Source organism: Strix uralensis, chromosome 1 (assembly GCF_047716275.1).
Source record: "Strix uralensis isolate ZFMK-TIS-50842 chromosome 1, bStrUra1, whole genome shotgun sequence".
NCBI classification, from domain to species: domain Eukaryota; kingdom Metazoa; phylum Chordata; class Aves; order Strigiformes; family Strigidae; genus Strix; species Strix uralensis.
The window spans coordinates 103,837,642-103,862,186 of record NC_133972.1 but is presented as its reverse complement, the minus strand read 5'-3'; the positions used below and the strand labels follow the sequence as shown (position 1 = coordinate 103,862,186).

Genomic DNA, 24,545 nt, shown 5'->3' with positions numbered 1-24,545 from the left:
GGGGTAATGGTTTTAAACTGAAAGAGGGTAGATTTAGATTAGATGTACGGAAGAAATTATGAGGGTGGTGAGACATTGGAACAGGTTGCTCAGAGAAGTTGTGGCTGCCCCCTCCCTGGAAGTGTTCAAGGCCAGGTTGGACGGGGCTTTGAGCAACCTGGTCTAGTGGAAGGTGTCCCTCCCCGTGGCAAGGTGGTTGGAAAGAGCCTGTCTCTTGTGCGCAGGAACGTGCCTTCATATGCTAGCTGCCAGCAGCACAGGGATCCCTCAGTGTCCGCTTCCTATGCCTCAGTCTCACTGGCCTCCACGGTCTGCTGGCAGTGAAGGTGAAGCAGGAGAGAAGAGTGCCCATAGCGCAGGTGGTAGCACCAGTGCCAGCCAGTGGTGGGGTTTGAGTTTTATCAGAGTATTCCATCAGTGTGAGGAAAATAAAGGCAGTCCTACTAGAGCATCACTCTACAGCAAAGCTGGCAGCACTAGATCCACTCTTATCTGTTAAAACCTGGTGTCAGACTTCCATAATTTTGTTCCCATGAAGCATTTGCATGCCATACTGTAGCTACAATTTACCCAAATCTGGTCAGAAGTGTTCACTACTGCACAAGCAGAACAGAGCACACACAGGGCAGGGAAAAAGCCTTGGGTCATCTTTACTTGACTGTTAAGCGGAGCTGTTCCTCCAGATATTGGAGAGGCTTGAAATGGCCAACAGGAGTGGAGGCTGTCAGTATTTCCTTCTGCCACAACCAGCATCTAATCATTTTTGAGATGATGATCTTGAAGCAACTGGTGAAGAATCTATTTATTGTTACTGATAATCCTATGAAGCAGTGACCAGGATTTAGGCTCTGTGAAGCAGCTGTTATGGTGCCCATCATGTCTTCAGATTCCTCTGATGTGCAGATCTGAATATGCTTCTGGTTGCTTTAATAATTATCTTGTAAGTGTCAACAGGAAAATGTAGACTGCACATATTCCCTCAGTCTTTTCAAAGCAGAAGAGTGGAAATCTGATAAAATTCCTTGGTGTAAAAACCATGCAAAAGTATATAAAGATATATTATTTAGAAGAATTCCAAGCAGCCCAGTTTACAGGCATAGTTGTCATTGTGGCATTCAAAGCAGAGGAACTGTCTGGGACCACCATTGTGAGTGTAGTCTTACATGTCTGATTCACTGGCTCTGGGAAGGCACTTGCTGGGTCACTCAGGAGGCTGCCACTTGTGTGCTGGGGGTTCTCCAATGAGGCTTGTAACCCAGGTGGGTTGGTACAAAGAATTGGAATCTCCTAGCTGACTTTGAGTTAGGTAGTGCGGATTCAGTCCAGACCAGTTGAGGATATTGGTATTCAAGCATCTGGAAGAGAGGTTCAGTAACCTTCGGTCTGAAGCTCTCCAAAGCCATCCTTTGTTGCTGTGACAATGGGCTGCTTGAACATGCCCTGCAAGCCATGACATGACCTGCAGTTCATGCAGAATACACTTCTCCATCTGCCACACAGGAAGGACAGTAGTGCTGGGGTACTTGGGCTCCTTCTGGGGTGCCTTTCCCATTATGTATTACTTATGCTGAAATTTGTGCAGTATCTGAATATTCAAGACTGACTGGTTCTGGAAGAACTTCAAGGGACTGGTTTTCATCTACAAAGCTTTGATCAGTCAGGCCATGGACATTTTGTTTTACATAAAAACACCTCCCCTGCCTTGCTTTGAGATGAAGCCGTGCCAAATCGTATCCAAACATGTATCTCTTTTCAAGACTGACGTTCCTAATGCTGTCAGCTGCCTCCCTCCGTCGTTCTGTAGCTGGCCCTGTCACACGATTTGGCAGGCTATGTGTCCCACAAAAGCCCCACACCACAAAAGCAAGCTTCCCCAGACTTGGAAACCTGCTACCTTGCATGTGTGTTTCACAGACATGGGTTTGATGCTTTTCCAAGCTCAGTAGACGGAGTCAGGGAATGTGGAGGACAGTAAACATATAGCTGTTTTCAAGGACTTCAGGTGCTGCATTATTTTTGATGCTCACCTGCTTGCTCAACATATAGTGAGCCTTACTCCCACTTATGGAATAAATCAAGAGGAAATTCTTCAGAAAACAAGTGAGAAAGCTGGCCCATGTGAAAGAGCAGCCAAACCTACTATAGACTACCAAGCCTACTATGCACTATAGTATAATACATATACTATAAATATATATGTATAATATACACATATGTACATAAAAACACACGCACACATAATATGTGTATGTATGTGTGTGTGTATATATATATATTTTAACTCTCTCAAGACTTGAGCGGAACAGCTCATATCAGATATGCACCTAGCCCAGCAGCCTGACTGTGGCTGTAGCACATGCTTGCAAAAAAAAAAAGGATAAAAACAGTGTGAGGTATAAAACAAAGTTGCCATTGGTATCCCAATCCCACCTAAGGCTTACAGACTACCTGAGCAGCAGCTGGTATCTCTGCCTTTATGATCAATAGTTCATGTGTCTGACAATTTGTTTTTTCTCCTTCTGCTACCCAAGAAGGGCCATAGCAATGACCTGCAGAGCTTGCTCATATGTTGTGTATAAGCATCACCATTTGTCTGTACACCGCAAAATTTCAGCTGATGTTCCCTCCCTCTTAGACTCTGAGCACCGGGAAAGAACTGTTTCACTTTCTCTACAGCACTTCTGATCTGTCTTCCCCTACATCAGTATAGTTCATTTCTCCTCATGCCAAAAAACCCCCAAACAAACCAACACTAAAACAGGGATCCTGCTTTTTGCCTTTTTCTAGTTTTACTCTGTCCTTCAGTAAAGTTCTGCTGGTACCAATGTAAACAGAACTGAATCAGGAGTCTGGACTCTTAAAGGGTGGGACTGGAAGGTCTACTGTGATTACTCCTGCCCCAAACTCTTGATGCTGATAGTTTCTCTCAATACGCTATGCCATCTCCGGTTCAGGTCTCTTTCTTCCATTTTTTTTTTTTCTTGCCCATAATGCTAAATACATATATTTTTTCCCATAATGCTAAAGTCACTGACAGAGCCTAATAATAACAGCTTTCTGCTGGGTGTTTCCTACAGGTTTGTTTCTCTGCATCCCCACGCTGCATCACTTCTGTGCAGCACTGGGAGCAATCAGACTTTTAGGTTTTGATTTATTATCCAAGTCGAATGCTGCAGAGAATTGCTTGTCACAGGAAGTGGCATGGAGCTCACTTTCTTTTTATATACTGGTAAAAAAATCAGATTACTTTTTTATAATGAATGTAGTGCAGGTAAAAAGGGCCAAGGAAGTAGCCTCTGCAACTTGATATCTGCTGCCTGGAGCAGAGGGGTTGACCATACCTGTCCACAGGTGCACGTGGTTCCCCTTGGTTCCCTGCTGCAGACCAAGTCCATTGGCTTTGGCAAAGCCTCTGCATTAGTTGAGCGAGCAGGTGCTCATCATGAAGGGGACTCTTCAATTGCTTTTCATAAAGTTACAGGCTTTCTTAGTTCCAGGTTTAGGTTGGGTTTTTTTTTTTTTAGTTAGAAATTCTAGGTTAGAAATTCTCTATAGGGAGAAACAATCTCCTGAGGGATGATTACAGTTCTTTACAGACTTACTACAGGGCCTGGAAAGAGATGTTTAAATACTCTGTGTCTCTTAAAAACAATAATGATAGTAATTAACTTCACTTTCCTTGCCAGGCTAATGCAAAATCTGGACTATAATAATTTCACAGGCTTTGCAAGAAGGCATACAAAATACTGAGAAAACATGTTCAGAAAGGAGCTTTCTTATTACTTGTTTTGTAACCCAAATGACTGCAGATTTGTGTGCATTTCAGTTTATTGAGGGCCCAACACCAGTTCCTATCCTGTTCCCTTAAGTAAGCAGTAGGTGGTTCTGGGGGGATTACTTTTAATGCTAAATAGTGCCTTGTCCCACAAACGGTCTCACTTCAATTCGGATGGATATTAAGTCTGCAAAATCTTTCTACTGATTCTTGAGCTCATCTGTATAGGTCTACTTGAGGAATCAAATGCCATTTTCTTAGATTAAGGGGAGACAATGTGCAAACATATAAAAAATGATTAAATTTTTTTTCTTGCTAATGCATCCTTTTAAACACTGCTAACTGACAGAATCTGGTTAATTCCGTATTTTTGCTCTGGACATTGTTTCTCTATTACATGAGAGACTTTCAGCAGTAAGATAAATTTATTGAAGTTGAATACACAGGTCCCTTTGACTTACACTACTGCAGGACCTTTCCCAGTACATCTTGCATGGATTATTAAGTTTTGGACTAACCATTGCTTTTAAACCATCTCATACAACTGGGAAGTTTCTGAGCCAGGGATGGACTTAGCCAGCAGCTTAGTTTTATAAGAAGATGGCACATGTTCTCAGGACTTTTCTGGGAGAGGGCTGTAGGGAGGGTGAGGTGCACTTTCCCTGTAACGTGTGGGTGGTGGGTGACCTTGCTGGAAGTCACAGCTAGGGTTGGACACAGCCCTCATGTTCTCCTTTAGGGTTTGTGCTGATTCTCCCAACTGCAGGCAATGGCTTGGGGATCTGCAAAGACGAGAGCTCAGTATCCCCAGCAACCGCTGGTGGAAGAGGCAGTGCCACGCGGACCTCCTTGGAGCATCACGTGGAGCTGATGCTGGATTGGGTGCTCCGAGAGCGTTTTGCACATGTGTGTTCCCCTCCGTCGTTTGCAGGGAAGTACTTCTGGCTCCATGGGGAAATAAAAGCGGTTCTTCAGATGCCATTTCCAAATTGGATGGATTGACATTTCTTTTTCTATGGAGTATTGATCAGTTTTATAGATTTCTTAAAATGTTCTTGGTGCTTTCTGAGGGGGAGGTTGTTTTCCTGTTACTTGCCTCTGCCTGTCTCTCCCACATACACGTAAAATATGCGCAATTTTTAATGAGATTTTTTAAAATTATTGGTTCGTTCATTTGCTCTCAATAGACATTTTACGGGATTGGAACATGAAATCTCAAGACATCTATTATCTGTGCCTAATCAGCTACACCCACGGATACCATCCCTTCCATTCCCTTAAGGACCTGCCACTGTTAAAGTCACTTTATTCTGGGATTTATGTGAACCTATATTGTGTAACTTGGGCAGCAGCGGAAGGCCAAACAAGATCACAGCAAGGAAAGAAAGGCAACCAAATGCCCCTGTAAAAGGTTTTGATGAGGAAAAGGAGATACTAGATAAGGATCAAAGTGACTTCTGAGAAGGACCTGGGGAAATGTCATCTCTGTTCTCTTTTTGGAGATAGCCAGAAGTTATTAGAAAACCTAGAAAGGCAAATCTTCTGAATACATTATTTAGAGAGGAACACTTGGCTTTTAACATGTGGAAAATAACTTTCTGTAAAATGCATTTCTTTGTTCTCCAGTATCTCTTTGTTATTGAGAAACAGGTTAGTTGCAATTATCAGCATACTGTATGAAGAAAGCAGCATGATGTTGTTACGGGAACTATTAATAACAGGAGAAAAATTTCTGTTACTGCCTTAATGCCAGAGGAAGTGAAGAAAATTTATTTTAATATGAAACTATGCAAATTGTAGATGTCTATTAGTATCTTATTTTGGTACACTAGGCTAAAGTCTTAGCTCCTTATTCCCTTTACATCTGATTTTGCTCCATCAGATTCTTACCGAGGCTTTGGCTTTATGTGCTTCTCATTATTTTGGTTTTAAAAAATAAGTGTAGCACATGTAGATATACACTGACTTCTCTGGTAGCTGCAGAGCATGTAGATATTTGCAAGTCTCATGCTCTTCTTGTGCATGATGGACTTTTGCACACATAAGCACCTATGATAAGAAAGCTGGGGGACTCATGCAGCACAGGGGATCCCTGGAGTCGGGGCAGGCAGGAGACTGGCCATGTGCAGCCTCGGGGCTGCACCACAGCCCTGTGCCAGGGCCTGCAGCTTCCCTCACCTTCAACCAGATAAATAATCTCTCTGCCATACTGACTGCCTGTCTATCAAAACCGGGACTAGGAGATGCTTATTGGGAAAGCGAAGTCGAATTACCCATGGAGGCTTTGCTGAACAACTGCTGTTGCCTCTCCCATCCTGACTTCCCTCCGTGCACAGCATCTGACTGACCGGGCACACATGAAGCATGGGTGCTGGTGCCTCCTACCCAGCTCCCTCTTAGCCCCATGTCCCTCTGTCTCCCTTATCTCCTCATTTTTGGCACTGGGCTGCCTGGAGAGCAGCCTTGCTGCAGCAGTGATAGGGCCACGGGACACCAGTATGCACGGTTTTGCTGGGAGAGCCTAGGGAGGGTACCCTCTTGCTGCTGCAGCCCAAGGCCAGGCTGGTAGGGCACTGCTTACAGCCCAGAGCACCGGCAGAGTGAACACCTTGGGAAGACACAGGGGGAAACTGTTTTTCCCCTTGCAAAATTCCCAGGCAGCCCCCAATGCCCGATGAGACACGAGAGCCCTTCCTATCCTCCATGCCGGCACTGCGCACACGCACACGCACACATGCAGTGCCCGTGGGCAGCCCTAATGCCTTTCAGTCCTTTAATGCACACCTTGACACCATACAAACATCAGAACTCCCTTTCACCACCTGTAGAGCCCCTGCAGGCTGTTTCTAAGCCTGACCCCATTTTGGCCTTGGTTTTGTTCCTTTTGCAACAACAAGAAGACATGCACTGCATAGGCAGAAAAATCTTCTATTAGAAACAACTCACGGATGAGTGTTTGCTTTTCAGAGGATAGTGCTGAGCTGGGGCATTTCATACCTTCTAGATGAGAAATTGATGGGGTTTTTTAATTTTCTCCTGCACTACACGACACAAGGCCAACTTTCTCCCTCTCTTTCTCTGTTATGAGCCCTGAGAGAAGTGAAGTCAGAAGAGTGACCTTGGATTTATATCACTGATGGCAAGAACATCTGCCTGAAAGTGAGATTAAAAAACTTGCACTGTAAGGATAACTAGGGTGCTCCCATAAAATTCTCAACATACAATAAATTGGGTTGTAAAGCAGGTACTAATAAATCAGCAGGGCATTTTTTAAGTAACAGCTTACAAAATCACAGCACTCACACCTTTGCTTCTTTGTTATTCTGTTTTTTTTTTTCTTACTGTAAATCATTGCCACTGAGTTTAATAGGGCTTACACAATATTGTAAGTATCTCTTAAGTAATATAATTGCTATTTGTGATCCCACTCACGCTTGAAAGCTTTTTTTTCTGGAGGGGAAATCTTCAATTTTCCAAGTGACTCATTTGTAATGAAAACTGAAAAAAAAAAACCTGTTTGCAATGAAAGTGAATAAAACGGGAAGGCGTTTTTGTATGACATGCAGTTTATCAGTTGGGCATTTTGAGTAGCTGTTTTAAGATTCAGCACCATATTGCTCATGGAGATTGGGTCTGTTGATCACAGCTGGTCCAGAGCTGCTGGAGCAGGAATGTTTCTGGCCCTTGTTTTTCAAATAAACCCTTATATTGCACCTTTACATAACTGAAGTAGCTTTTTTACTCAGGAGAAATGCCGACTTGGGTAAGCACGGCGTGCAGTGGAGATCGGCACGGCACAAGTGGTTGCAGTGCAAGCTCTCCACTCCCTGGCACGGAAGACTTCAGCCCAACACACCGCACATGGGGCTGCACGTGTTTCCACCCCTTTTAGCCCTTCTGCTGAGACCGCCTGTGCTAGTGCCACCTGCGAGATGAACTTTGATAACTCATCTAAGTCCACTGTAAGCAGCAGGCACCCAGGCTTTAACGAAGGTGGTGAAGCACCACGGCACTGGCGCGGTTGTGCAACCAAACCAGCATCGCTGGAGACCTGACACAAGAGAGGACAGTCACTTCTGCTGCTTCTGTCCAGCATTTCACTAACCCCTAATACCCCCTCCCCAACAGACTGAATGCCATACAGTTTATTCAGGGGACTAGTGTTTACAAATCAGTCAAAGATGCGAGGTTTCCCCTCCGGTAGAGGCAGGGGAGCGAGAGAAGAGAAAGTGATACTGACTATTGGTCCACTTACATCATTGGGAATAGTAAGTTCATGGGAACTGGTTGGAGTAGTGGCATCCAGTCCTATTCAGGGGACAGAGGGAAAATGTTACGCCAGTTGTTTGCAAGAAGGGCATGACACAACAAATGATATTTTAAAGAAGAAAGCATATAGAAAGAACAAAAAAAAAAAAAGAGAGGAGCAAAGAAAAACAGAAAACTGCTAGTGAAACAGAAAAGAAAGCAAGAGGTGCAAAACTCAGAGGGCTGAACTAATTTTAAATGAGTCTTATTTTAATTAACCTTTAACCCACCAAAGCAACAAATGTCACATGAGATTCCACAGGGTCATAAAAAGCTTCTAGAAAATGCAGTGTTTCTGCTAAAAATAGTCTCTGAAGCTTGTTCTAAACACATCGATTGAGAAATTAACGGATGGCTGAAATTTGACCTGTCTACCAGGAGTTCTAAAATATGGAAAATGACAGTGGAAGTCAAATGAACAATTAGCAGAACAAAATACATAGATATGACAAAGAAAAATTAATAAATTAAAATAAGGATGAAGAAATTAACCTAGGAAAATTTGGAAATTATATGTGGGATTAGTTGCTGAAGAAATGTTGGGAAGGGTAATTTTGGAAGGGAAATGTACAAAATACTCTAAGCTGCATACATTTGTTTGTAAATTGGGTGGACAAAAGGAAAATGCTCAGGAAAAATGGAATTACTGCTCTAACACACAGTAACATTACAGAAACGTACATCTCACAAGTATAACCAGGAAAAGATTAAGGAGCAGCATGTTAATGACAAGAATAAGGAAAATATAAAGCTAGGAAAGGCAATTTAGTATTACTTGTAGATATTTTATCAGATACATCATGAAGAAACAAAAGTATATTTTAGATGTCACGTCTCTTTCCTTTTCTCTTCTTTTGGTGTTTATTATTACTATTATTATCTGTAAAGACGTGCCAAAAGAAGTCATTTCCAACTAGAAAAGTTGGAAAAGAAATACAAAAAAGTGACTCACCTACATTTTATTTGTTTACATTCAATTAAGGCTTGCATACGCTTATTTCACATTGAATAGAAAACAATCAAGTTGTTCACAGAATTTGATGTACATGATAAAATGTTATTTGGCATACAAAGCATGTACCAGTACACACGTACTTCTGTTTTGTGAAGTTTTTAGATGCCAAGTGTTATGTAGTGAGTACAGTAAAAATTATTTATTGCAGGGTTAACTGACTTCTCACTCTTGAATCAAGAATTCAGCTTCAGCTTTAGCAAGTATGGACCAAATTTGCCATCCTTAATTTAACTAAATTTCCATCGTATTTTGTAGCTATATGTGCATATCTAGTAGGAAGAGAGGCACTTGTCCCAGCAGTGATGATTACAGATGCTCTTAAGATATTTGTCTCTACAAGGAATTCGAGTTTCAGCGTGCCGCAATTTCTTTAATCAGTATTTCTGTACCATGATTACATACTGTTTTCCTATGTTTCCTTCTTTCTGAACCAGGTCACCAAACTGGAAATTTGACAAGATGCATGCCCAAGTATGTCACTCAGGACTGACTGGTACATACTGTATGGTCCGTAATAACTTTACAAGGACTGAACAAAAGAAACTCAGGGCTTTTGGCCAATGGCACAAATGAAGCGGTTTTGATTAATAAATGTAACAAACAAAGCACATTTTAGTAATGATGAAAGGAACTGTAACAGAGGTACGGGAGGGAAGAACAGAGATTAATGTGTAAAAACAGAAGGATCGCTGGTCATTGACCACATTTATTATTAAAATGATGTAATGACCACGGGAAACAAAGCTGTTAAGAACAAGGACATCCCCAGGGGGTCATGGGTACGTACCAGGGAAACCAGGGGTGGTCTGCCCAAGGGGAGTAAAGGGGGGATGCTGCATAGCCAACTGGTGAAGCTTGGTCAACTGCAGGGCAGGATGGGAAATTAGAACTAACCAATCAAATGGAATTATTTCAGAGCAGAGAAACCATCTTACATGTTCTAAAACTGGATTAATTAAAATTATATTGAACAAAAAAAAAAAAAAAGGTTTAATCATTCATTCTAATCTACCGTAGAGGAAAAAAAAACCCAGAGTGGTTATAAATGACATCTCCACTGTTATTACATGTAATGGCTATTGTTAATATTAACTAATTACTGTAGAATTACATATTAAAAGAACTCAAATATATCACATGCAAAAAAAGACCAAGATAACTGTCATTTGTTCCTGGGCCATTGTACTTTCTAGCAATTATTACACAAGGTAAGAGATGTAGCTGAGCTAACACTTGGCTATACGGTGTTGTTCAGGAAAGATGTCCTTAGGCCATGTCTTTATTGCTAACTGTAGAAAGCAAATGTTGCCCAGAACAAATAAGAGGGAGAGGAAGAAAAGGGGAGTAATTTACATGCGCTGGACTCACGTCTGGATGAGGGATGGCATACTGCCCCTGAATCGTGAACGCCTGAAAACAACAAGCACAGTTAAGACACAGTCAGTCCGGTGGGACAAGCAACGTTCCTGTTCTCATCAGAAAAGCTCCTTCTGGCTCCCCAGGCAAATGCCACCCGCACCACCTTCAATGCTGAGTGAAGCTTAATTGTCTTGTGCTGCTTGATAACATTTGGCACAGTATGGACAGGTCTCTGGCGGGCTGCCCACACACCCCTTGCAAAGCAAGGAACGCTAAATTCCACTGCCTGAGCTCTGATGACCTTGGTCCTCAGGACCTCTCTTTAGTCCAGCTCCATCTGCCGGAAGCAGAGCTAGGGGGGCTGAGGGGGGTCCAGGAGCACAGGGGTGGCCACTTGCCCTCCCCGCTGCCGCATCTGCCCAGTGCCACCAATGCAGGCAGGGAGATGCTGATGCTGAAGCAGCAAGGCAAGCAGCGAGGATGGGGCAGACCTGCCCAGGGGACGTCCTGCTCTGCCATCCATCCAGCTCCCGACTGCTGCATGCAGGGACACATGCCAGCCGGCTCTGAGCCACCTGGTCTGGCTACCGACAGCCACAGACGCTAAGTGCCAGCAAACGTGTGCCTGGTGCACCCCACGGAGCTCATGCCCCAGGGCTGACATACCAGCGGGTACATGAGCACACGCGCTGGATGGCAGACTGTCCTGCAGTGCCTGGGCATGGGGCCAGTGTGCCAGTTAGGAGATAGGAACATGATGGAGACCCCTAGCGTGGTGGTCTTATTTCCCACAAGGGGCCAAATATCCCCCCTCCAAATCCAGCCTCTCTGCACCACAAGAGCAGAGCAAGGGATATAGTTTCTGGCATCACTTCTGGCAGTACTGGAGTGAGGTGGGGGAGGCAAAAAGCCCTGTGAGCGAGGAGGGATACAGTGGCATGCCTGGCACCAGTTATCACAGCTCTTTGTCTCTCCTGCTGGCTCTGTTCAACTCTCTGTAATGGCCTACAAAGAAAAAAACTATAGAGAGTTTATAATTTTCTATTATATCCTGTAGGGCTTTTCTGAAAGGAACGGCGTGTCAGAAAAATTTTAATGTGCTTGCGCTTAGTCAGGCGGGAAAGCAGAACGACAAATTATAATGTATAAATATTTGTAGTGGGAGAATTATAAACAGCAACAGAGCTGATTAGCTTAGTTTGCAAAATGCTTATTTGACAAAAAGCCTTTTAGAAAGTAATGAATCCTCTGCAAATGATAAAACAATTCATTTAATGGAGTTCGGATATTAAAACCTTTAATGCCTCAACTGCCTGATGCATATTTCTGCAGCAGAATTTCTCTTCTGGAGAAGAAATATTTCATTTAGTTTTTAAATTAGTTATAAAGCAAGGCTGCAATCCAGCAAACGTTATGCACGTGAGCAGTCTTCAGGCAGAAGTGTGTGTGACTGGGCTCAATGGGATGCTCATGGGCAAACGTATCACGTGCATCTATGGGGGATGGTTGTTACTGATGGTTTATAAATGACAAGAAAAGGTTCCAGTCCACCAAAACAGGTGATCACTGACATCAGTGGGTCTTAAGCAAGCATGTATTCATGTAAGCAAAGCATGCGTTTCAGTGTTTTACCAAATGAGGACAGTCTTAGGGAGATGTTACTCTGCTTTGCTGAGTGGGGGCTCTGGGCATAGCCAAGCACAGGACCAGTCTCAAGGAGGTTATAGCTGGAAATGGCACGGGGCAAGCACTTCAGTCCATGAGCAAATAGTGGGTTTGGAAGCCATGCTTTGGTCTCTGAGCCTCTGTGCTGGATCACAAGTGTCCCTTCTAATCTTGGCTTTACTTCAAACCCATCTGAGAGAACACCTTTTACATGGGTGCTTCCCAAGCAGTGGTCTGCAAACTATCAAGAAACCACCACAAAAAAATCACCAGCAAACATAATAGAAGTCATCCCAGTCCTCATTACTCCGCTCCCTCATACTTCCCTCATACTTCCATGTATACATATGAAGAAGCAAACAAACTGGAGAAATAACAAAAATAATGAACACTCAGAGCTCAGACTAGTTTTATTTGGTTGTCAGTGAAAACCATCAAAGCAGCACGGACAAGATGGGTCTTGAATTTTCTTTCCCAGTTAAAAAAAAAAAAGCTCTTAATTTCTTAGGCTCTCAAAAGGTAATTTGATCAATTTAGGCTGAGAAAAAACTGATTTTGACTGCTTTATCCCTTGACAGAGGAACCGTGCCCTTCTGTGGCTGAGGTGTACTAAGTACAAGCCTGGTAGAGGCTACTGAGACATCTGCACTGTAATGTTTCACTAAGGACAGAGCTATGGGTCTGCTTCCATCAAAGTCAAGGGCAACTTGCCTACTGATGTACTGACATTAGTAACAGCAGGAATGACCTGGTCTACAAATCTTCCTCAGTTTAAACCATAAAACTGCTAGGAGATATAAAGCAAAGCCATACCCTGTGAGTACCCATCTAAACAGCAATGTAGCACAGTGGGTAGGAATTTCTGAATTGTTTCCATAAGGTAGGAGTGCTGGATTTACTTTTTTTTAACCACTGCATATGCAATACTTTGGTAGGGGGCTGAGCAGGGCAGGACAGTGTTCAGCTTCCTTTTAGTTCTGTCATGCAATAGAGTATCGAAGAAGCACAAGAGAATTAAAAGCAAAAGAACTCCAACTTGTTAAGGAAAACTAGAAATTTGATTTTGCTAGTGTTGCTTGATATGCAAGCATTAAACAAACCAAAACCTTTCAAGATAGCCATGATGTAATTTGGAATGGAAAAATAATTTCTGATAGCATAGCCAAAAGGTTAGATGGAATTAATACTCTAACAAAATTTCATTTTCAGTATTATTTATGAAACTTGGTTAAAGTGTCTTTCCATACTGACACCCAAACACACCTTAAGCATTTTCTTAAAAGGTCTGCTTAGTCAGAGCACAGAAATTCAAAGCACACAGAAAGTGTTTGTCTTACATTCTTTCTCACATCAACAAGGTTGCATTAGAAAAGTGAGAACACTATTTTAACTGATAAAACTGAAGATGACAAGAGCTATTAGCCCTTAAAATAGGATAGTTTAAATTATTTATACAAACGTCTCAGAGCACTTTTGCAAACACTTACAATACTTTTGAGTAATCATACGCAGAGACAGTCTTAGAAGGTAGTGGTAATTACAATACTGGTAACATGGGCTGCTGCATATATACACACGTATTTCTTAAAGGAAAGCACTGCAGTGTAAACATATATATGTAGCAAATTATTCTGAACTTTCAGTCATAGACCAATTTCTAGCAATTACTTTAAATTTCAATTCAACTTTGGTCACTAAGGAAGCAGATTTCTTATTCTGAAGACAACTAAGAGTGGTAGGCTTGAACACCAGGAACTGAAAGCTACTACAGCCAGATTATGAAAAACGGGATATACATCACAGTGTATCATTACAGAGCAGAAGGCAAAACTCTGAGACAAAAATTCAGAGAAAGCTCATTACAAGGGCCTGTCAGAAGCAATGGTGCTTTGGTGTATGCTTGAGATGTGCAGGAGCTTCCTTATGAACAGGCAGATTGTGGTGGTGCAGGCTGTCATACCACCAACAATACCAGCAGCACCTTGTGCCCTCTGCCCCACCAGGAACCCCGTGTTCAGCTTCTCATATGACCCCCAAATTGCCTACTGGGGTGAGACATGGTCCCTAGGGCTGTAGGCACAGCAGCCCACACCCCACAGCCCATGACAGGGTGATGACCTGGGTTGGGATAAATGGGATGGGTGGTGGGACCTGCCTGCAGATGTTCCACCATGCAGGTGACAACTTCCCACTTAAAAAGAGACATTGATGTCATCTTGCAGAAAAGATTTGGCTGGGTGGGGGTGTCTTACTGCCAGAGAAGCTTCACATAAGTGAATCCCAAGTAGAGAGATGGCTACCTTCCTCTAGGCCAGATTTAGGAGATCAATTTCCAATGGAGTTGGGCAGGGCTTGTAGCATCTCATTCCTCCACCATTGTGCATATCTGGGCAGTGCTGCTCTCTGTGTAGCCTGTTGGCTACATAAGTCCCCTTGTGAGCCTCCTATGGTGTTTTCAGGGTACATATCAGCTGTGTTCATTGATGGCTCATCAGTTACTAAAACTACATTGCCCCTGTAGCAGGTGATGGCAGAGCAAATTCCTGCCATGTCGCAGTGGCACGTTGCAGGACCATTTCAGAGCATTATCAAAAGACAAGGAAGAGTCACATTGCACATGGGGTTTTAAAGGCAGATGAGAACCCTGATTGATATAGCTTAAGATGAAGGAGGAAATCGTCAAAACTTCACTATATAAAAACAAAACAGAAATGCTGTTCTTGGTTACCAATCAGGCTGTTGCACGCCATGGTTGAGAAGGTCTACACTTTTATGTATGTAGTTCCTGTAACCTCAGAACCCCATTGCTACTTGGTCCTGAGGGACTATAAGCAGCAGAAATAATGTGTGTGTATATTTTTACTGCAAAACATACTACTTTGTCCTAAAAAATATGAAATCTATGAGAGAAAGATTATGCCTTTCATGAGCAGAGACGTCCTGCTGTTTGATCTCCTCTGAAAACTGGCAAAACTGCTTATACTGTTAGTGGAGCTGCAAGGTAAAAGTGAAAAAACCAACCCCTACAATAAGCAGTTTTGTCCCACTCAGGGAGCATCTGATTTGGACAGCTCTCAATTCGCAAGAGGGCAAACTTTTCTTAATTACAGAAGTTAATTTTAAACCTTGGTAAAATACCAGGCATCACAATTTTGCACCAGGTTTGCAGTGCAGTGTTCTCCTTTCCTGCAAACTGTAAGCACACAGAATAGACAAAGCACATCAATACTATACCAGGCAAAAAAGAGTAAAAGTTGAAAACTAACAGGCGCTGGCTGAGGTTGGGCCAAGACGGTGTGGTTTCCAGCTGAAGCCAAAATGGTGTCTGCTCTTACCTGGCCACCTGCAAAAATGATAGGTGCAGAGGCAGGTTTGGGACGGTAGGGGATGGTGGCACCTTTGGGTGGGGACTGCAGACAAAAACACAAAGCAATCAAAATGCAGAATGAGGCAGAATTTGTATCAAAAAATCACTCCTTATCTTGGTCACCCCAGACAAGAAATGCAGCTAAGCGAGCCTAGCCCACCCCACCCTGTCCTCCAACCCATCAGCCCAAAAGCAAGCTGGAGGCTGGTTGTCCAGGCTTCAAGGCGAAAAGCTGAGGTCCCGACTGCACAGCCGAAACAGGGAGTGTTGGCACTCATGGTTTCATTACTGCCATCATGGGATGAAGCTATGAACCTTCATTAAGCATGTCAAGGCATTTCAGAAAATATGGGCACAATTTTGAAATTTGTCATGTTCTGGAAGAGTCTGGCCTGTGCTCTTGCTTTGTTAACACAGAGCACATCTCCTGCTTATCGATCTTTCCTACACTGCTACACATCAAGGTTTCTTGTTTTACCAACTCAATTAAATCAGCTGTTCAGCTGCAAATGACCAGCCTGAATTGACCAGCCTGATCCTGCCTTTTGTCTGACTGAGCTGGAAGACTGGAGAAAAATCCTCCTGGCTTCAGCAGGAGCATGACCATGGCCTTTGTAATGCATGAAAGGGAGTTTGTTCCCTGTAGCCGAAGGCAAGGACCCAAGGACCCAAAGGGAAAATCCCTGACTGAGGTTAACTTTCTCCTTGTAAATAAAGCAGGAGCATGCATCTCTAAAAAAGGCTTCAAGCCATCTGTGCAACCCCTAGCAGAATGGTGCCTTGATTTCAGTGCATTAACTACAACTAAAGAAGGTAACAACAATATAATTTCCATTAATTAATATCATATAGTTACCTATTTCATGTAAATGAAAGTGTTTGTTGCCAAATTAAATATATGCTGCAAATTAGAGAACATTCATTTTCTTAAACATTTGATGCAGCAAACAGTAGTTAAGCCAGTGTCTTCATAGTGCTGCTTGTGATTTGCCTAACGCTAAAAATATGTACTGATGTCAAAACTGGTTATTTAAAAAGTGGCTCTACCTGTGGGAAAATAGGACTGTGTCTCTCTGGTTTTGAGAAGTGGCTTCTCTCATCTTCTTTTAGCAAACAACTATTTATTCCATGAATGTCACTTGGACAATAGACTACACTCTGTATTCACAAAGCTGATAACTATTGCCATCACGTACTCCATCTCTAACAAACAAAAATTATTATTTAATATTAACTTTCTGTTCTCTTGCATTTTTATGAAGAAATTCCTTCCTCACAGTAGTCCAGCAAAAACTGAAGCAAGAGTCACTTTCCCCCAGTAAAATACTGGGGATTTATTAGTTTTTATGCTTTTATTTGCATTAGGCCATATGACATTTTAATGCAAAGGCTGTATGTCATTTTGATGCATTGCATACTTCTGAACAGTCAAGAGTCATAGTGCTGTCTCAAACACTCCAATTTCTCCACTCTTTAAAGAATAACACAACAGTAGGGTGTCAAAGATCATCATGGGACAGCCTTTGACTAGACTTAAGAAGAAAAATAAACCAAAACAAAAAAACACAGAAAATTTTTTGAGCAGAAAATGTGATGAAAGCAGAGATGTTTCATGTTCCTTGTCAAAAATTATGGTTACTAGGTCAAAGTATTTAATTTTTATTTGCTGACATTTTTTTTTTTTCAAACTTCTATTGGCAACTTAGTCATTTAAGAAAGGTACTTGCATGAAATTATGGGCATTTTCAGAAAGGGTTAAAATGCTCAGATTTTTATATAAATTAATTTTGTATCATTTAATCTAAGAGCTAAAAAACTGCCATCAAAATGAAACATTCTGGCCTTATACAATGACTCGACCAAAACTTACTGGTAAATCTAAATCACACTAGTCAGGATTACTTCTATTTAAATAAAGACCTAGATGTTTTCTACCCTATTCTGCACCAGAATAAAATGCTTTTCTCTCAGAATGGGCTGCAGCTCCATGCTGGAGCCGGTTTGTTGTTTGACAGTGTCATGACAGCCCTGGTCTTTGCTAAACCCTGCTGTGAGAGGCTCTCAAACACCAGGAAGGGCACAGTCTAACAAAGTCCTGTTGAATTCCCTGGTGTGGGAAGGGCAGGCAGCACCCCTGGCGAGCCCAGGGCAATTGAAAATTAATGATGCATTTGAGCATCTCCTGAGTGAGAGGTGATATGCCATGCACTCACTTACCTCCAGCATAACCACGCATATTTGTTTCACGCACTGGATAATGGCGTCGGGAGTGCCCGATATAGTCACTGCGCGCTCCGTCGAGTTTGGCAACATGTCCCCTGCTACCTGCACCTGGGCTCCTGTGGACTTGAGCAGAGACAAAGCAAAGAGAGCGTCACGGTCGGGCAGGCAACGGCACCTCTCAAAAGCCAGCGATTCACTGATGTGATGGAGGGGATGCACCTCTAAATTTTTTGTCTTTTCTGTGCTAGATAGGTGGTAGAGTACCCATGTAAACTTATGCCCACACAGGATAACTGGGGTCTGGCTGGACATGGATTTGCCTGTTCAAGCCCATCTGCAAACACTCCTGTCCTAGGAAGATTAGTCCTCAGTAGCTGTTAATGAATCAAACTGTGACCTGAATTCCATTACAAGTCTTTTAACCCTCTCAAAGACAGCCAGTTTCAGTAGTGACTAAAAAATGAAAAAGGTGAAATGAAGTACTTTTCAATAATAAAAAAAAAAAGAAAGGAAAAAAATGCTGATAATTGAAGAAGATCTGCTAATCAAATGACTTGCAGATAAATGGTTCTTTAACCCACTGATGGCTGACTTGTGTCTCTGGATGAAATTTGGGGCTGCCTTATGCTCTGGAATATCCCAGGATGGTACAGAAGCACTTCCAAATTATAATTAGTGTTGATTAAATATATGCACATCATCAACTTTTAGCTCATTAATGAACCCAAGGAGGTAATGAGCCAGTTTTGTTTTATTTTTTTAGAAATTTGATCTTGGCACTAATGTTTCTTAGTTAACAAAAAAAAAACCCCAAACAACCCAAAGAAAGAAAAAAATACATGAGGCCTAAACAATCCCTGGCATTATTTCACAAACATCCTGGAAGACCTTTTAAGTCAATAAAGAAAAACCCAGGCATTTCATATTGAGTTAGCACTTTCACATATTACAAACAAAATCTATTCCTGACTGTTATCACAATGCAATATTCTGGGTTTTTTAAAAAAGTATTTTCAGTAACCATTGACTTTGTGTCAGTCAGCAAGGAGTTAATTTGTTTTCCTGCTGGTTACATACAACGCATTATTCTTTTTTTCCAAAGACTGATTAAATTACTGATTGCATCTTCTGTTCACTAGTGCTGTTTAAGGCCAGAATATCAATTCCTTGCCGTATAATAGCCTTTGGAATTTTGCCATAATCTGATCAATCAGTCATGTTTTTCTTTTCTTTTTTTTGATAATCTTATCTGGAAAACAGTACTGCAACCCTACACGTTGTTCCTGGGTACATGACTGAACACAAAAGATCATCCTTGTGCAATTACCGCTCAGTGTGTTGTGTGATGATGAAATTGGACCACACCTTGAGCTGGATGCTTCTTCTTTTTTCTGTTTGATCGTATTTGCTGTTTAATGTACAGTTCTGGGTATCTGTATATCTAGCACAAAATATTCTGCCAAATACTGCAGTCATTCATGCATTTGTTTCCAGTGCCAATCTTGTTTATTCTTTGACTTTGGTCATATGTCAGCAACAAAATATGAGTAATATTTTGTCCATTACTCTTATGCTTAAGAAAATGTGCAGTGTGACTTCTCACTACATTAGGCTTATCAAAACACCTATTTGGCCAAACTTTATCCTTTTACTTCCTTGTACTAGACTAATAGGCAATTGCTTTTGAAACTATGCTCACCAGAATAATCACTTCAGTTATTTAATGTACACAGGCCAACAGACCAATCTCACCTTTAAAAAATCTATGTCCTAAAAGCACTCACTGAGTGCTCTGGATAAGGTTACCAATATTTAAAATAAAATCCAAAGTACTGACAGCTGTAAAATCTAGAGCTAAGTACTCACCAGCACACGATTCACACTCACGCCTGCTCCTATTTTAATGTAACTAAGAAATCAGCTGGATTCCTGCTGCCTGACAATTCTCCTGGACACCTAAGAGATCTGTAACAACCAAGAGAAATCATGTCTTGTGGCTGAGGTCACCTCCGACTGTGTGCTCTGACAGTAGCTCTGGCTCCTTCAGTGGCAAGGCTTTAGCCTGGCTTCACCTGCTGCCTGCCAGACACGAACTGCTGCGAACACCAACAGTCTGGTGGATGTCCAGAATCTGAGCCAGAAATGTCCCATGCATAAGGAAAACTGAACACCTTCCTTCTACCCAGAAAACGCACTTCAACACACAAGTATCTTCTACCATCTATACAGAGTTCTCTGACAAAGCTTTTTGGGGATTAAAGAAATTGAGAGAGAGGGTTTCCTGTGACCCTAACATCTGCACAGAAAGAATGTTTTCTTCCCCTCAGTGTCATCAAGCGACTCCTTTCTTCCACATCTCTAAAGCTTGTTTGACTGTAAGGACTACTGAGAGGCATAGCTCCCGGACTCTGATAAAAAATAACAGATTCCAAGAAAAAAAAAAAAAATCTGATTTGTAATTGCTTTTTATTTGCAGGTCTCAGTAAGCACAGAGACTCCCTTCAAACTGCAGATCTCTCAACTGTTTTTCTGTGAGTTTACAGCAGACAAACTATGCGTGTTTCCATGAACACAGTTTACAAAGCAATAGGCACATGGAGGGACAACATGTTGTTTGCTTGGCAACAAAAACTCTGAAACAGCTTTTGGCAGCTCTGTCAGCTAATGGAAGCAGTACACACTGCTTTTACTTCCCTGTATGCAAGGAGAGAAAAGACCCTTTCAGTAGTGGCCAAATTCTGAAAGGCGAAGATAAGCCTTCAGAGGGAACTTTGTTAAAAAAAAACTCCTGGGACAACCAAATTGGAATCGGAATGAAATAATTTGGAAGAACTTGAAAGTCTTGAAAGGATGAGACCCTTAACTGTCCTCTATCATCTCCTTTACTTCCAAAGCTACCATAAACTACCATTTCATAGCAAATGCTGGATATAAAATTTTGATTGAAGTATTTTACACTCCTTTTTGACATTTGATCAAATTTTCTTTGATAGAAAAATATCTGTAAACTTCTTTTCACATTTCAAATGAAAACATAAAATCTCACTGAAACCTACTGTCTTGAATCTACATTTTAGATACAAAAGTAAGTTTCACTTTGGTCAAGCCTGTCAAAAGCTTTTGTTTTGACACAATCAAATAAAAAATTTGTTCAACATGTTATCTTGATATTCAACACCTCATTCTATGTTGGAATGAATACAAATTTAGAAGGAGTACTGTCACTTTCTCCAGAATAAAAATTCATTTTTCTGAAAGGTCCTATTCAGATTTTGTCTATATAACTGAGCATGCACCTAATTTTCTTGTTTGACTGATTACAAACATTGGATCCTTGGCGTGGCATGTGCTATGTTGTTACAGTCATGTATAGAAGAATTAAAACTGTCACTGTATGGTAATTTTTGCATTTTCTGGTTAAAGGAAAAAGTGACCACTAGCACAGCATATTGCATGAATACCTTTCGATAAAGTCTGGATTAAAAAAAAGTCAATACGGGTTTGGAATACATGAAATCAGGTCACCTGTGGCACAGTGAGATTAGGGAGAAACAGGAAAGGAGTATGAAAATGGATTTTTTCTAAAAAGTAGATCAAGCATTTGATCTACTAACCTGGACTCCCCAGTGATACTCAGGCCCTTCTCTGGCTGCAAGGGCAGTAACTAATTTGGAAATAGAAGCAACGCTCCAACTTGGGATCACCTGAGTATTGCCGGGAAGGGGCTGTGCACGAAGAGAACTGGACGAGCTATTTCTGTTGCTAAACTGTTGCTTTGCTAAATTGTGCATCGGAGACTAATATGTAAAGCTGTTTCTTTATTTCACATACGGTCTTCAGCTTCGAGGAAGGTAGAAAGGTACAGTTGTGCTGGGCCCCTGCTTCCCCCAGAGCCAGGCTTTTCCAGGCCTTTCACTCAGCACGTGCTCACAGTTGTGCGATGAGCAAAGTGCAAGTGGCCCATGGTGGCAGAGCACACTGTGGTAGGACGCTGAGTTAGGCAGTGTTCCTGGCAGACATCCCAAGACTTACCTCCCTGATTTCTTTGATTTTGGAACCTCCTTTTCCTATGAGAGATCCACACTGACTTGCCGGGACGACGAGCCGCAGTGTCACAGGTGGTTTGCTTGTCACCGTGCTGTTTGTCATTGAAGCGTTTATGTCCTGTAATCACAACGTCAGAAAGAATTAGTGGAGGATTTGTCATTCCTGGTAAGGACTGAAGGGCTCAGAGCAAATGCCCAAGCTGTTCGTGAAGACCTGGGGAGCGTGCAACCAGCTGTGGTTTGTTTCTGTTGCAGGTAAAGCCGCCGGCTCTGCTGTGAGCACGAACAGCACAAGCAGCTTGTGCTAGAGGAACCCTTTTGCTGTCTGGTGTTGCAGGTCCACACTGCAGGACCAGAGGACAGTCTCTGAGGCAAGATGAGGAGCAGGAGGAGGTGGTGTCTGTCATTAGACCCGCCAAAGCAGATGGAAAAGATAAAGAGGCTTTTGAGTTCACAGGCCCTCAAATCCTGATTTGGTGTCTTTTCCACCATCTCAATGAGAACACTTCTACTAAACAATAAGTTACATTTCACGCAATTTCTTGTCAGTTTTGATACAAAGAAAAAAGGTTAAAAATGGGAATGACGAATCTGTGAATAATCTGAAGCAGAGAAAATCAGATTATTTTGAGAATTTGCTGCCCCTGCGTTTTAATTTCTTTTCTGTAGCAGATGCATAAATATTTGCAGTGTTACATAATTTCAAAAATCTCTTGCATCACAGTTATGTAACCAGAGTACAAGGAGCTCAGCAGAACAGCAATTACCTGTATCCAGGTAAAGTAACCCATATCTGTGTATCTCATCCAATGAGACTATACTGCAGGTTTTCATCAACATTTCAATACACTACTTGTTGCAAGGTTTACATTGTTTTAAACACATTTTGATAGTTCAAAATCTTCTAGGCAAGACAAAACAATCCCTCGTAATGTCTTACATCACAGAGGAAAAGATAAAGCTTATCTTCCCACTGATCAATGGGATGCTGTTGAGAGCATCACAAAACAAAAAAGCCTCAAGCTACATAGCACCTGTCCAACAACTCATGAGAATCTCAATGTGGTTTGCTAACAGTATCTGTGAGCTGAAATGAGCATCTCATCCATCTGTGAGGTGGCATGGCACAGCTATTACACCCTTTACAGAAATGCTACCTGAAAGGACACAAATGACAGAAAACATGCATTTCATATTCATTTAACTCATTTATGATGCAACGAGAGTTCCAGCAGACAGAACTGATGTGTTTCCCCAGATTTTCGCGTATCAAGACTACCACATGTTAACAAAAAAAAGTGCCTATACTGTGTGATCAGGACCCTGAATTAAAAAAAAAAACAACAAACAAGCACTTTAAACAACTCTGCACGCCTTGTTGAATTGGTGGGGGAGCTCAGTGACACCAGCACTGATACCTGCAGTACCTCTGCATTTGTGATGGCAGCATTATTCCACCCGAGAAATGGATCAGTGTGACCTTGCTTAGCTTAAAAGAGAAGAAAAAAAGTCTTGAACGGAATGAGGCATTGCTGCATGCCACAATACAGCTATCAAATCATTCCTCTGCCAGCCAGTAACTCACATTTTGTTTAGTGCCTGTGTCAGTAAGAGATAATCCAAAATAAAGCAAGAGGGATAACAGAATTTTGCAGGCACCCATGTATCTGAAATAAAGTCCAAGCCAAGCCAATTTTTCAGCTGGAAGATGCCATCTCACTATATCATGTTTGTGCCAAGTGGAGGCACACCATCATCCAGATGTAGGTAAATAACCCTCTTAAGCCACCCAGCATGACCCTCATAATATCTCCTACTTCCATATCATATGTGGCCTGGCCTCAAAGCCTTCACTGCGCTTACTGCCTTCAAATGCACTTCACAAAAAGTCGAAGACACTTTTCTCTTTATTTTCTCCTCATCATTCAAAAAGAGCAAAATCTAAATATGCAGGCTCAGCAGTGTGGGGTGCATAATGGAGTTAGTTCAGCTTAAAATCATAACAAAAGAGAAATGAACAGAAAAATTCCCCTCTAGAACTGCAGGCTCCCACTGGCTGGAGACCTCACAGAACAGTCATCTTTCAAACTGGGAGATTCCTATTTCTTTAACCTCTGTCTTTCTGTGGCACTGCATCCATTTCCTCAGGGCTCTGGCAGACACTAGAGCCAGACCTTGCATGGCTTTCTGCCTGCTTGCCTGGGCTGCTCCTCAGCCAGGATGGGCTAACTGGGAGCCTAGAAATGGTAGGGGAGCCAGCTCCCAGTGTTGAAGCCTTGCAGCATCTCTAGCTCCTGGCATCCCACAAGGTAAGCAAATCTGGCAGCTCGGAAATCTATCAAACCTCCAGGGAAAAATGTAGCAATATTCTTCTTTATTGGGTTCCAAATTAAAATGTTAAACCTGCCAATTTCCACAGCAAGTACGAGTCTGTGAGGTGGCTCCTCACTTCGTAATGACTACCACAGGATTTACCTTAGTTGTAGCAGCAGGAGATAGCATTTGTCAAAAAGGCATCATCTCAATTGCTTTAATCACCTTGCCCTTCTCTCCTCCTTATTCCCAGAGCTGAGCAATTTCTTCACAAATATTTGAGGATGAACAAGGATTCCACCAAACTTTCTCTTATTTATTTGGAGAAGGTCTGACCACTGAGGTCTGCCTGCTGGTTTTTCCAGCACTTAACTACCACATGCTTCTATTGGATTATGCATATTTATACCCAAAACTAGAGCTGTCCCACTCACCAGTGAACTTACATTTGCATTTCTTAGGTCTCAGCCTCCA

The 24,545-nt window shown here is 42.1% G+C and overlaps 1 protein-coding gene across 17 annotated transcripts in view; it reads right to left on the bottom strand.

The window, feature by feature from the left end:
- LOC141946183 (poly(rC)-binding protein 3-like) overlaps positions 1-24,545 on the bottom strand; it is a 547,598-nt gene that overhangs the window by 22,500 nt on the left and 500,553 nt on the right. For 13 of the 17 annotated variants that reach the window (XM_074875589.1, XM_074875578.1, XM_074875568.1 and 10 more), the window contains 6 exons: positions 21,745-21,876; positions 17,707-17,835; positions 15,389-15,532; positions 10,452-10,508; positions 9,886-9,961; positions 8,031-8,083 (listed from right to left, as the gene is read on the bottom strand). In XM_074875589.1, the coding sequence (XP_074731690.1) occupies positions 8,031-8,083; positions 9,886-9,961; positions 10,452-10,508; positions 15,389-15,532; positions 17,707-17,835; positions 21,745-21,876 (591 nt within the window). The remainder of the gene's footprint in view (positions 1-8,030; positions 8,084-9,885; positions 9,962-10,451; positions 10,509-15,388; positions 15,533-17,706; positions 17,836-21,744; positions 21,877-24,545) is intronic. The other 4 variants (XM_074875653.1, XM_074875660.1, XM_074875666.1 and 1 more) reach the window with 3 other exon arrangements.